Below are 14,699 nucleotides of genomic sequence, written 5' to 3' on the forward strand. Positions count from 1 at the left end.
ATGGTGCATGAAGAATCCACACAGGTATAAATGTAAACAAGTTAGATGGAGAACTGCTGGCTTCTTTGTCATTTGCATCTTATTGCTAATATGGAGCCATTAAAAACAATGATTGCAACTGTTTAAGACTGAAAACAGTAATTAACAGTTGGGAACCTTAACAAGTGAGACCACTAAAATGAAGTATCAAAGTGCCACTTGCACAATAAGTGCTTCATCAGCAATAATTAACTTCTCATTAAGAAACTGGGTTGGAAGAAAATACTCAGCCACTGTGGCATTCCAGGAGTGACATTGTCCACCCCTGATCAATCCATAGATATGGCACCACTCACTAACACACCCACCACCCACAGGACCAACCTTCCATCCATCCATCCATCTTCCGCTTATCCGAGATCAGGTCACGGGGGCAGCAGCTTGGGCAGAGATGCCCAGACTTCTCTCTCTGCCACTTCTTCTAGCTCTTCTGGGGGAATCCCGAGGCGTTTCCAGGCCAGCCCGGGAGACATAGTCCCTCAAGCGTGTCCTGGGTCTTCCATGGGGCCTTCACCCAGTTGGACGTGCCCGGAACACCTCACCAGGTAAGCGTCCAGGAGGCATCCTGATCAGATGCCCAAGCCACCTCATCTGATTCCTCTCGATGTAGAGGAGCAGCGGCTCTACTCTGAGCCCCTCCCGGAAGACTGAGCTTCTCACCCTATCTTTAAAGGAAAGCCCAGATACACTGCGGAGGAAACTCATTTCAGCCGCTTGTATTCGCGATCTCATTCTTTTGGTCACTACCCATAGCTCACGACCATAGATCGACTGGTAAATTGAGAGCTTTGCCTAACGGCTCAGCTCCTTTTTCACCATGACAGACCGATGCAGAGCCCGCATTACTGTGGATGCCGCACTGATCCGCCTGTTGATCTCACACTCCATTCTTCCCTCACTCGTGAACAAGACCCCAAAGGTACTTGAACTCCTCCACTTGGGGCAGGATATCGCTCCCAATCCTGAGAGGGTATTCCACCCTTTTTCGGCCGAGGACCAAGGTCTCGGATTTGGAGGTGCTGATTCCCATCCCAGCCGCTTTACACTCAGCTGCGAACCGATCCAGAGAGAGCTGAAAATCATGGCCTGATGAAGCAAACAGGACAACATCATCTGCAAAAAGCAGTGACCCAATCCCGAGTCCACCAAACCGAAACCCCTCAAAGCCCTGGCTGCGCCTAGAAATTCTGTCCAACCTGTAATAACGAATTAATTTCACCAGCATATTTTTTGGAATATGGGAGAAAAACTCGCACAGATACATGAAGAATGTGTGAACTTCACACAAATTCTGGGTAAGAGAATAAAGCTAAGGGCCATGGAACTGTTATGCAGCTGTCCTGCTGACATTTTATTATCTTCAGTAAAACAAGACTTAACTGGCAGCCGGCAGAAAGTAAACAAATTTATGCATCTGTCTAATTTTGATATGATGCATATTGCATATTTTTTGTTAATCCAATAAACTTAATGTCACTGTTGAAATGTATTTATTTATTTATAAAGAACTTTAAAAACAACATCAAGGCTACTACTGTTTCCATAAGGCATGTCATATATTAAAAGGAAGTTGCTACTTTGAAAGCTCAGCCAATGATAAACAAAAATCCAGAGAATTAAGAGGGGTTCCCAAACCTTTTCATATGACTGTATGTGTTTTTTCATTTACATAATTGTCCACTGTCCCTTTAAATGTTGGTATGTTCCCTGCTCATCACCACCCTTACATTATTACTTCTGGGCCCTCCCTCTTGCTAAATAAGTGGTCCGAGAAGCCCTAGGAGTGGGAATCATTAGTCTTTGATTTGAGTTTCTTTGGTGAGTTTGGCTGTTCTCGGTAGATTATCTGTTTTTTTTGGCTTTTTGCTTTTGTCCATAGGATTCTGTTTTTTTGACTGTGTATTGGGACCAGTCTATTTAGACTGACTATTAGGTATCTTGTTTTGTGTCTCTTTTTGCTCTGTGAATCACTGCCTTGTATTTGTCTATTTTTATTAAATAAATCATTTATTTATAAAGATTACTTTTTTGCCCTGCTCATAAAAACAAAAGGTTTAGTGTCATCTTTCTCCTTGTGGGGCTTTAGTCTTGATTTTAAGATATTTATGTTTTGTCAGCTCCCCATTTTTGAGGCCATCTCTGGCAGAAGCCATTAGTTAGTATTTTGGGGCATGGCTAAAAATACTGAGCCTCTGTTCAACAGAACAGTGAAGATCCTGGCCTGCTCCCAAGCTTCATTTTGAAGGCCTTACCCATTTGTGTCTTGCAGGAAACCCCAGTTGAAGTAAATAATGTAACAATGTTAAAGACTGTCTACTTCATTAACTTCATCAACATCAAGTGGACAGCGTCTTGTGAGGCCAACTCTCTGTAGCATCAAAACTCAATACAGAGTCTTTATGTGTAGCCCCAAGCTGGTGGAATGAACTGCTCATCTCAATCTAAACTAAAGGCTTCCTCAGTGTGTTTAACCTCTTAAGTATTAGACCCAAGCATCACTCGGGCTGTAAAAACAGTGCTAAAAGTGTTACTCCTGAGTGACACTCAGGCAACGTTATAGTCGCGTCTCGTTTAAGACCCAAGGATTACTGAGGCTGTAAAGGTGGCAACAGCATTAGTGTTGAGTGTTACTTGGCCAACGGTATAGGCTTGTCTTACATAAGCGTCAGGCCCGAGCGTTACCTGGGCAACTCCAAGCCTCATAATGGTGTCTCATAAGAAACGCCTCTCATCAGCAGTGATGGTGAAGTGAATCTGTCTTCAGGCAGTGAAAGTGAATTGGAAAGTGAAACCGAAAGTGATTCCGGGAATCCAAAATTGACACTTGCATCACTCGCACATGTGCAGTGTGCTGTTCGTATTATTACTATTATTATACACTATTATTATTTTAAGTCCATTACTTCAAATTTTATATTTTTGGTGTTTTACATGTTTTACAGTAGAAAGAATAGATTTAATAAAAATATAATTTTTCAAGCCAAAAAATGCAATGCTTTTTACATGTTTTTTTTTTTTTTAAATGTAATGCTAAGGAGGTTAAGAATCGTTTGAGGACTCTCTTTTTCTTTGAATATTAAACTGATAATGTATTTGATTCTTATAACTAAAGAATAATGAACTAGTTTTGTGTTTTTGTGTTGATCAATTTTGTAACACTGTAAGTTTGTAACACTGTAACATTGTAAGTTACAAAAAGCAGTACAACATTTAAAATATATTAGCATATTTTAATTATGGCATTTTATATACATGATTCATCTCATGGCTTTCAACTTATTTAAAGGAAATATTAAGTTAAATACTCCTAAGGACATATATGTAAGCATATGAATACCACTTTACTTTTGAATTGTATTTTGTTTATTCATGTGTATACATTTTCATATGTTTGCATTAAATAAAATAAAAGTCCTGGTGGATTCTTTGTGCACTCTCTTATATTGTGTTTTAAATGAAAAGTCATCATTCTATTGTTGTGTACATAAACCACTGTTTATTATATACTGAAGTAAGTATTAAGATTGTCATAATTTTTCTCACGTTTCTTATATTTTTGCTTTATTGTCCAACCTTGTGGAAGATCCACAAATCATCTTTTACTGGAATGACTCTTCTGCCCAAATAGTGAGTGGACACTTCTTGTTCCTTTTTACCATCAGAAAGTGTTTTCAGCACATGTGGCAACATGGTGTCAAGGTACAGAACATCCCAAAGCCACAGGCAGTCAAGAAACTAGGATTGCTAGTGAAAAACTTGCAAATGAGAAAATAGACACATTCTTCACTAAACTGCATCAGAATAATAAGCCTAATTGGATACTTCTTATCCAAAATACTGTTCAAACTTAATATTTAGCACAAGGATATGAATATAGTAATTATGATATTGAATAATTTGTTTAAATAAAAAAAAGACCTTCTTCGGCCTTTAAAGACAACTTAATGTTGGCTGGCCTCTCAGGGTAGAGTGCAATCATATGTAGAATCTGCATTGTAGGGTAACAGATTCAATTTCATTCCAGGGAAATCATCAGTATGGACATCTTATGAAATTTTACACTGATGAACATAGCACTCAACCAATCTAACTTATAAACTGACCTGACAGAGAAGGTCACTGCTCTAATGTTTCAACCTCAAATTGATTTATAGCTGAACACAAAATTTTAACTGTGCAAAAGGAAATCATTGTGTATATCATGCATAAGACATTTTTGATACTTTTCCAAGCCTTTATAAAAATATTTTCTTAATTCTTTCATTTTGCTAAACATTAATTTTTCACATTTGAATAAATTATTTTAGTTACAATTGCTTAACTATTCATTCATAAGTTTTTGGAATCCACTTATCCCAATACAGGTTCAAAGGGAACCAAAGATAATCAAGAAAGCACTGGGTGAAAGCCAAGAACTAACACTTTTTGGGATTCCATTACAGTGTAGAACTCTTGCCCATGTTTACCACATAAGGGGAAAGGCCATATAGCCACAAAATGTATATGTAAACTGAGCACAGAGAGAAGCCAGGCCAAGAATCAAACAAAGGCCTCCAGCCATAGCCACAGCAGCTGTTAGGCAGTAGAACGAAAAATGGTCCCAACTCCATTAAGTCTCTGGTGCCTGCAGCCTTGTGCTTGTTCCAGGGACATAGTCACAACTGAGATGGATTAGGACGATAAGGACGCAGAAAACAATATCTGGTGCAAAGTGCATTTTTATTTCAAAAAATTAAAAGTACACACATGTTCTAAAAGAGCAGTGCAAATACTCTTCAAATAAATAATCCTCTATAAAAAATATTTGTGGAAGTTAAAAACCCAATACAGTGATCCGACCCTTGATCGCGGAGGTTGTGTTCCAGAAGCCCCCGCAAAAGGTGAAAATCCGCAAAGTAAAAACCGTATGTTTATATGATTATTTTTATATATTTTAAGCCCTTATAAACTCTCCCACACTCTTATAAACATTTCCTGCACAGTTATACAGCATAAACCCTTTATATTCTCTTAGATATTAGGTAAGATTCATTGAAAGTATGTATGTAAACACACTGTTTATATACAGCAAAACCTAAATATTATTTTAAAGATATTGAGCGTCTCCAATATCACATATGTTACAGCCATTACGATACACAGGCCACCAGCAATAAATACGTACAATGAAAGAAAAATTGTATACAGTAAAATGTGTGTATGGTGAAACTAAACGTAAGCACATGTACTAAGTACTGTACATAGAAAATTAATTATGATTACTCACCAACAACAACTTGTCCGATAACAATGAGTTTAATTTTACTGCACAACAAAGGAGAGCGTTACAGCTCTTCTAAAGGAGCCTCTTCAAGCGATTGTGTAGCACTGCTGTTGTTCTTCTGGCAGTCTTCAATCCAAATCCCTAAAGCAGATTCCATCTGGACTATTGCCTTATTACATCCACTTACAACTTGTTTTATGACCTGGTTAAAGGACACTGCAGCCGTATATCTTATATTCTTTTCCTCCTTTTTAAATAAAAAGAATTGTGGGCTCACTGATGCCGTAATGGCATCCTACAGCAGCGTAGCTGTTCCCTTCCTTCAACATATCCAAAACGTTTACCTTTTTGGCAATCGTTAGCATCTTCCACTGGCGCTTGGGCACGGCCCCTGAAGCAGTAGCAGGAGAAGATCATTTTGGAGCCATAATGAAGGGCTTGACTATGCACAAAGATAAACACAAAAGAGCACAAAAGTTAACTCTTTACACAGTGAAACACGTTGATACTGAATGAGCGAGACGAGATTTCCTGATTAACACTGTGGAATCGAATTCGGTGCTCCGTCGCTGAGCCAATCAGCACATAGGAACTTAACTGCATGCCCTGATTGGGTAGCTTCTCAGCCATCCGCCAATAGCGTCCATTGTATGAAATCAACTGGGCAAACCAACTGAGGAAGCATGTACCTGAAGTAAAAAGACGCACTGTCTGCAGAAACCAGCAAAGCGGCGAAAAATCCGCATTATACAATCATGGCCGAAATTATCGGCAACCCTGGAATATTTCTCACAGAAAATTGTTGCAATTACAAATGTTTTGGTATAGACATGTTTATTTCCTTTATGTGCATTGGAACAACACAAAAAACAGAGGAAAAAAGCCAAATCTGACATCATGTCACACAGAACTCCAAAAATGGGACGGAAAAATTATTGGCACCTTTTCAAAATTGTGGGTAAATCGCTTTATTTCAAGCATATGATGCTCGTTTGAACTCACCTGTGGCAAGAAACAGGTGCTGGCAATATAGCAATCACACCTGAAGCCAGTTAAAATAGAGAAAAGTTGACTCAACCTTTCTGTTGTGTGTGTAAGTGTGCCACACTAAGCATGGAGAACAGAAAGTAGAGCAGAGAATTGTCTGAAGACTTGAGAACAAAAATTGTGGAAAAATATCAACAATCTCAAGGCTACAAGTCCATCTCCAGAGATCTTCATGTTCCTTTGTCCACTGTGCGCAATATAATCAAGAAGTTCACAACACATGGCACTGTAGCTAATCTCCCTGGACGTGGACGGAAGAGAAAAATTGATAAAAGACTGCAACGAAGGATATTCCGAATGGTGGATAAACAGCTCCAATCAACTTCAAAACATATTCAAGCTGTTCTGCAGACTCAGGGTGCAAACAGTGTAAGCTAGAAATCTCCGTCGACATCTGAATGGAATGAAATGCTATGGCAAGAGAGCCAGGAGGACCCCACTGCTGACACAGAAACATAAAGAAGCCAGGCTAGAGTTTGCCAAAATGTACTTGAGGAAGCCAAAATCCTCTGGGAGAATGTCTTGTGGACAAATGAGACCAAGGTAGAGCTTTTTGGTAAAGCTCATCATTCTACTGTTTACAGAAAACAGAATGAGGCCTATGAAGAAAAGAACACAGTACTTACAGTCAAACATGGTGGAGATTCTAAGATGTTTTGGGGATATTTTGCTGCCTCTGGCACTGGATGCTTTGACTGTTTTTTATTTTCAATTTTTTACATTTTTATTGAATTTACTAGCAAAACACCCGCGCTTTGCAGCGGAGAAGAAGTGTGTTAAAGAAGTTATGAAAAAGAAAAGGAAACATTATAATGTAACATTTGCTTTCTATTCATTTGCATAAGCACAGTCCTTCACCAGCAATTATTTAATGTTAGCTCAGACCCAGCACTTAAAAGTTTCTGTCGCACTTTTGCTGAGTTTGTGCCAAACACTATCCTATCTCTGACCATCTCATCTTCATTTGCATAAGCACAGTCCTTCACCAGCAATTTTAACTCAGTTACAAAGTGATCAAAAGTCTCGTTTATACCCTGCGTCCTCTCAGTAAACTTGTATCTCACAAATATCGTATTCATCTTAGGCATGACAAATGCCAGCGGCAGCGTGTCTATGTACTTAATTTAAAGTTAAGCTTTACACCTTGCTTTCCTATTCATTTGCATAAGCACAGTCCTTCACCAGCAAGTTTAACTCCGTTACAGCAATTTTAAACCCGTTACAAAGTGATCCAAAGTCTTGTTTATACCCCGCATCTTCTCATTAAACTTGTATCTCGCGAATATCGTATTCGTCGTAGGCATGACAAACGCCAACGGCAGCGTGTCTATAAACTTAATTTAAACTTACAGTTTACACCGTGCTTTGTTTCCACAGTAGCTGCACTTATGAATATGCTTGTATGCGTCACTCGCTTCATATTCTTTTGCTGCCTTCTCAATTGTTTAATGTGTTTTTTGTTCAGCGCTCTTTGGAGCTCTTCCTTGTTCTCTGCATACTGTGTTCACAGTCAGTTCACGTGAGCTGCTCGGAATACATGCATCGAAGGTTCTCAGCTGTGCTTATGCTATCTCGTGCGATGTCCATGGCTTTATTTAATGTTAGCTAAGGCCCTGCACTTAAAAGTTTCTCTCGCACTTTCGCTGAGTTTTTGCGAAACACCACCCTGACCATCTCATCTTCGTTTGCATAAGCACAGTCCTTCACCCGCGAATATTTAGCGGCAGAGTGTTTCTATTGGATTGCCGCTGACGGATGGCCTTATATGGGCAGGCACTCAATTACGTGGGAGGTGTGACGATGAGGGACGCAACTCCGCCTCACACGGCGACCGAGCTGCAAGCTATGGCCATATATGTGTACATAATTAGGTTCCAGTTATGACCGTTACGCATAGAATTTCGAAATGAAACCTGCCTAACTTTTGTAAGTAACCTGTAAGGAATGAGCCTGCCAAATTTCAGCCTTCTACCTACACGGGAAGTTGGAGAATTAGTGAGTGAGTCAGTCAGTCAGTGAGGGATTTGCCTTTTATTAATATAGATTAAAAGCATACAACAGTCCATACAATCAAGTCAAACTTAGCAAAACTAAAATCAAATCAACCCCCACCCATGAGAAAGAGATGAAGGCCAACAACCAGAGCAAAACTGTTAAGAGTATAGAAAAAGGAGGCTTTCCCCCCCACCAATATATATGCTTATTCTAAAAATTGATTAGGTCCTACCAGGTTTTAAAAAAGTTTTGAACAGATTCTCTAAGTCAGAATTAGTTTTTTTTCCAATTTCAAATAGTATATAACGTGGGTTAAGACTCTTCCAGATGAGCAAGACAAGTCTATGTGCTAGTGAAGTAAAGGCAATTACAGTTTGATGTCTTTCTCCACTTTAAGCCCATCTGTGAGTACACACACACAGCTGTTCATGGATTAGGAGGGATTCTAACAACAAGGCTGTCTGATAGGCATTTAAAAATTTTGTCCAAAATGATGTTAATAACATGTGGCCCAGAGAATTTAGGGCTCAACTGCAATGTTCATGGGTTGGATCTTGCCCTGGAAATATCCACCCATCCCTCTATATCCTAACTACAACATCATGGACAATTTCAAACAAGATAGATGTGCTCGATAAAAGATTTTAAGTTGAATAAGTGATTGGTTGGCACATATGGAACTAGAGTGAAGTCTGTGTGTGGCTGCCTTCCATTCCATTTCTGAAATGTAAGAGATCCTTTTCCCACTGTACTGTAGGATCTTTAAAAGGAAGAGACTTGTATGTTTTTATATATTATAGAAATGCTGTCTGAGTCCCCAGGACTGATCAATATCTCTTCTGGAACAGAAATTGGTGAGAGGTGAGGAAAACTGGGCAGATTTCATTTAGGAAAGTTTTTAATTTGGAGATAGTGGAAAAATTGTGTTGATGGGAGACTGAATTTGGAGTATAATTGTTCATAGGACATTATTTATATAATCTCAAAATGATTTAATCCCATATGTTTTCCAAGTTCGAGAGGGTGAAAAATGGTGTTTATCATGTTGAGGTGCCACAGGTTAAGATATTCTCTAACTTAAAGTGCATCCTACATGGGTCCAATATTCCGAGTGAATGAAGGACAAATGGGTGGTTAGTATATTGGAAATACCTTCCATTTACTGGAGTACAAAACAAGGAATATAAAGAAGTGCTGCAGGATTTCTATTGCAGACCAAGCTAGTGTATGTATTCATCTATTTGTGCCAATGTCCAGGTTTTTATAGCTTGTATGTTTGCCACCCAGTAGTAAAATTGAAAAAAATGGCTCAATTAGAGCCATTGCCACCTTCGAATTTAGGTCGTTGTAAGGTCACTTTTTGAATGCATGGATTTTTCAAATTATAAATCAATGGGGTTATGACTGAATCTGATTTCTTAAAAAAATTATTTGTTAATGTATATGTGGATGTTTTGAAATAGGAACAGTAGCTAGGGGAGGATATTCATCTTCACAAAGTTAATTCTTCCTGCTAAAGTAAGATGGAGGGTAGATCATCTATGCACGTCTTGTTTAATTTTATCCATACTAACAGCAAAATTTTGTTTAAACAGAGCTTTATATTTCCTTGGGATGTTTACCCCTATGTATTTAAACTAATCTGCAATGATAAAAAAGTCCTGGTATCTTTTGAAATTATGTTAGTGCTGTTAGGGCTGTAGGCACAGAATTTTGTGGGTCTGATTTATTAAGTACCATATCATCTGCATATAGTGATATTTTCTGTTCAAGTCCTACTCTGAAAATTCCCTTTATCTCTGATGCATTTTGAAAGTAAACAGCCAACAGCTCAATGGCGATTGCAAATAGCAGTTGTGACAAGGGGCATCCTTACCTAATACCGTGTTATAGTTTGAAGTAGTCTGAAATAATGTTAAACAAACTGAAGCTGTGGACTGGTATACAGTAGTTTGATTCATGCACATATGTTTCGGGCCAAACCCAAATTTATGCAATGTAGTGAATAGGTAGTCCCATTCAACCATATTGAAAGCTTTTCTGCATACAGAGATAATAAGATCTCGGGGGTGTTAGACTTCATGGGTGAATATATTACATTAAATAGGCATTGAAGATTGGAAGCCAAATGTCTACCTTTAATAAATCCAGTTTGGTCTTGTGATATTACTGAAGGGAGCACTTTCTCAATCCTTCTAGCTAAGGCTTTGGTGAGTATCTTAATATCATTATTCAGAAGTGAGATTGGTCTGTATGATGTACTGTATATTGTAATAAGCCATTATTTTTCTTTTTTTTAACAATTTATTGATTTTACTAAAGTCAAATAACATTACATACAAGCAAGTCCAGTTTAACAAAACTAGGTTCGAAACCAATCAACCCCCATCCATGAGAAAGAGATCTAGGCCAACAGAGTAAAACTTTAAACTAGTAAAAATAAGTAAACAGATTTTAAGTATACATTAATAACTGAATAAAAATGAATAGAGTAAAAAAGAGGGTAAAGAGGGAAAAATAGTAATTAATAATTGTTGAAATGTTTGAGGTAGAATTTTTTTTCTCTGGCTTTTAGAAATGTTGATAATAAGAGGGGACCCAACTGAAAATGTTTTATAAAATAGAGCAGGTCAGGACCTGCTGCTTTCCCACTCTGTAGTGAGTTTATAGTGTCTAGTAATTCTGATCATGTCAGAGGTTTATCCAATTTCTCTGCACTTAAGAGTATCCAGTGTGGTATCTGTAATGTTTCAAAAAGTGCATTAGATTATGTGTTGTGTTATTTAAACTGAGTAGAATATAAGGACTTATAGTAGTCTGTAAATGTGTGCATTACATTTTCATGGCCAATGACGCTATCTCTGTCTGTGTTGGTGGTTACTGATATTGATTCCTGATTTTGCCACTCTCTCTTGATCTTTTTCTCTCTTTTCCTTTTCCTTATTAGGCAGATCCTTCCTATACTAGGTGAGCACACGTGCACCAAATGATCCGTGGAGCCTCTGAGAAGGATGGCTATTCTAAATGCGGTCTTGCTCAAAGTGAGCTATAAGCCAATTCCCTCATTAAGTTCTTTACCTGCACACCAAACTCACAGGGTCTGGCCTGCTCCACTGTGTTTAAAAACCTTGCAAAGCCATAGAACACTATCATGTTGAGGCCAACCCATGCAAATTGGAAGCCAAAGTACGTAGCATGGCCATGGTACATCAGCACTGAAATCAAATAAAACCCAGAAAATGAAATACATGCAAGCCCCTCTTTAAAACACAAGACATTAAATGAAAATGAACTTTAAAAAATACAATAAAACAAGCAATAAGTAAGTAATTCATTAAAATTCCATTATTCTACAGGGTTGGGTACATGGGTTCCCAAAAAGTATGGTCAGCTGCCAAACAACATTTTTCCCTTTTCTATTGCAAACGCCTTGTTCACGAAATGTATCTGTCACTGAGGCATCAATGGCATGCTTGTACAATGTATTTTGGTAGAGTGGTATGTGTGTCTATGAAGATATGGAAAGAAATGCATGCAAATAGCTGGAAAAACAAAAAGAAATTTGTCAGTGAGAGTGGTACAAGTTTATAAATATTTTCAATACAATTTTAATCTATACAGGGTTAATAGATTTCTGATATCTTTTACTATCACTAAATAAGTAGAAACCAAAGAAAAATGTCAATTACCTTATATATGGAATCAAGAGGCATTCTGTCTACAAAAATTGATCCTTTTGATTCTGTTGTGTACATACGTTTCATTGGTTCTCTTCTGTTGAAATTTTTGAAGGTCCTCTGTTAAAAAAAAAATACAAAACTATAAGGCTTTTTTGAACAATACCCTTAAAGAACTCACACATTTTCATTTTTTCATGGTATTCTACTAAGATAACATAATACTACCCATTTCTTTCCACATTTCTACACAGACATATGTTAGCAAACTTTGCAGGTAAAACAGAATAACAAATCAAGATACAACTTTTCAGAAAAGACAGGTGTGTTTTAAATACTCAAGTGTGTTTTAAATGTTTAGTTCATATAGTGTTTGCACATCACATTTTACTTTTAAAGGATTTCAAAATTCAGTTAGAATTAGTTTATTAAATTCCATCTGTATGGGACTGTTTAACACCGCACCACCTTGGATTTGTGTATTATGACTGTACTCTCTTACATTATTTGCTTCTTCATGGGTACTGTTTAACATCATACCTTGGGTTTATTCCTTCAGGCCTGTTCACGATTATATTTTAGGTTTACAGTATTTGGACTGTAGTGCCAATAAATATCTCTACTTTATTCATTCTATACTGCTGCTTGGGCGCTTGTTTTGTTCTACATGTGCTCCGTCTCTAGGCATGTCAGAGGACTGGGGCTTCGTGAAGTGTGGTCTAGTCTCACTTGTGGAGGCAAAATTAGGGTGGAATGTATAGGGGGTCTGGGGGGAGGAGAGAAAGAGAGAAAGCTATTTCTGATCTGTCCTTTTTATCCACATAATTGTAAGTGCCAACACAACAATAGGCTTCATAGCCATAACTCCTGGCAATATTGGAAATTAAGGTTAAAGCTATCATACGTAATATTGTACTACATTAATTTAAGGCTATAAAATGACAACAAAAGTTCAGAAGCAACCTCTCTATGACCAAACAGTGAACTTTGAGCTGGAATGTCAAAGGACTCAATCACAAATTATACAGGAAGAAAGTATTCTCTCACCTAACAGGTCTAAACGCCAAGACTGTATTTTTACAGGAGACTTGCTAAGTCAGCAAGGATCGGTTTTGGATGCACAGAGAATGGACTGGCCAAATATTCCACTCCAGCTATACAAAGAAAACTAGAGGTGTGGGAATCTTAATTCATAGAACAATATCATTTTTAGTATTAAACAGACAATGTAGTTTCTGCTCCTGAAGGGCAATATGTGATGGTAATGGGTAATTTATTTAATTGTAAAGTGAATTTGATAAATATATATGCAGCCAATGTGGATGATACAGACTTCATCCAAAACATATTTGCATCCATTCCAAAATTGAACACTCATAAAATTATAATGGCTGGAGACTTTAATTGTGTTTTAAATTCAGACCTGGATAGGTCTTCAACTACAGGGGCAATAACATTTAATACTGCAAAAATAACCACACAGTTTTTTTTTATCAGACCCATGGAGATTTCTAAATCAATATTTAATAGCATATTCCTTCTTCTCGCCAGTACATCATTCCTACTCAAGAATGTATTATTTCTTTATAGAAAACAATTTCTTGCCCATGATCAAATCTTGCTATTGTTATCGCCAAACATGCCCCTCTGATCATGGAGCTCAAATCACTATTCCCTACATACCCCTTCATAACAAAAGAAACTGGCCAACTCATTTCTAAATCGCAACATCATTACAATGAACATGGAGAGAAGGCTAATAAGATCTTAGCTCAACTAATCTACAACCAGGAAGTTGGCAATAGAATATCAGTAATCACCAACACAGATGTAGATAAAACTATTGACAATGAAAATATAATGCACACATTTAGAGACTACTATAAGTCTCTAAAGGATACAAGACACAATCTAAATCATTTTTGACATATTATAGATACCACAGATGATACACTCATTGCAGAGGAATTGGATAAACCTGTGGCAAAATCAGAATTACTAGATGCTATAAAGTCACCTCAGAATGGGAGAGCACCAGGTCCTGATGGCTACCCTGTAGAAACCACAGACAATAAAATTCTACCAAGCACTGATTACAGTTTTTCCTAAGAAAAATAAGGACTTATTACAATGTGCCTTATACAGACCAATCTCACTTCTGAATAATGATGCTAAAAGCTAGCTAGAAGGACTGAGAAAGTGCTCCCTTCGGTAATATCAAAAGAGCAAATCGGATTTATTAAATGTAGACACTTAGTTTCCAGTCTTAAACCCCCTTTCAATCTTATTCAGTATATAAACGTCTATGCGTGGAAGTGTGTCTGTCCGGCCCGGAAGTGAGGGCTGGAGTCGGGGTAAGGGCTCCTCCTCCGAGGAAGTGGAAAACTCACTTAGTCAGTAATAACACAAGCGGGGACAATCTCTACACTTCCAAGTTTTTTTCTGATGATTTCAATAGTTTCTAGGACCCCAGGCTTTTTACAGCACAGGCTTACACAGCTAGTGTAATATATTCACCCATAAAATGTAAAACTCCAGAGATCTTATTATCTTTGGATGCAGAAAAGGCATTTGAATGGGAATATCTATTCATTACGTTGTATAAATTTGGGTTTGGACCAAACATATGTGCATGGATCAAACTACTGTACTTCAGTCCAGAAGCTTCAGTTTGTATT

The 14,699-nt window shown here is 37.7% G+C and overlaps 1 protein-coding gene across 2 annotated transcripts in view; it reads right to left on the minus strand.

The window, feature by feature from the left end:
* gtf3c2 (general transcription factor IIIC, polypeptide 2, beta) overlaps positions 1-14,699 on the minus strand; it is a 177,686-nt gene that overhangs the window by 5,981 nt on the left and 157,006 nt on the right. For both annotated transcript variants that reach the window (XM_039749019.1, XM_039749020.1), the window contains exon 18: positions 12,034-12,141. In XM_039749019.1, the coding sequence (XP_039604953.1) occupies positions 12,034-12,141 (108 nt within the window). The remainder of the gene's footprint in view (positions 1-12,033; positions 12,142-14,699) is intronic.

The sequence above is a fragment of the Polypterus senegalus genome, chromosome 3 (genome assembly GCF_016835505.1).
Source record: "Polypterus senegalus isolate Bchr_013 chromosome 3, ASM1683550v1, whole genome shotgun sequence".
Classification (NCBI taxonomy): Eukaryota; Metazoa; Chordata; class Cladistia; order Polypteriformes; family Polypteridae; genus Polypterus; species Polypterus senegalus.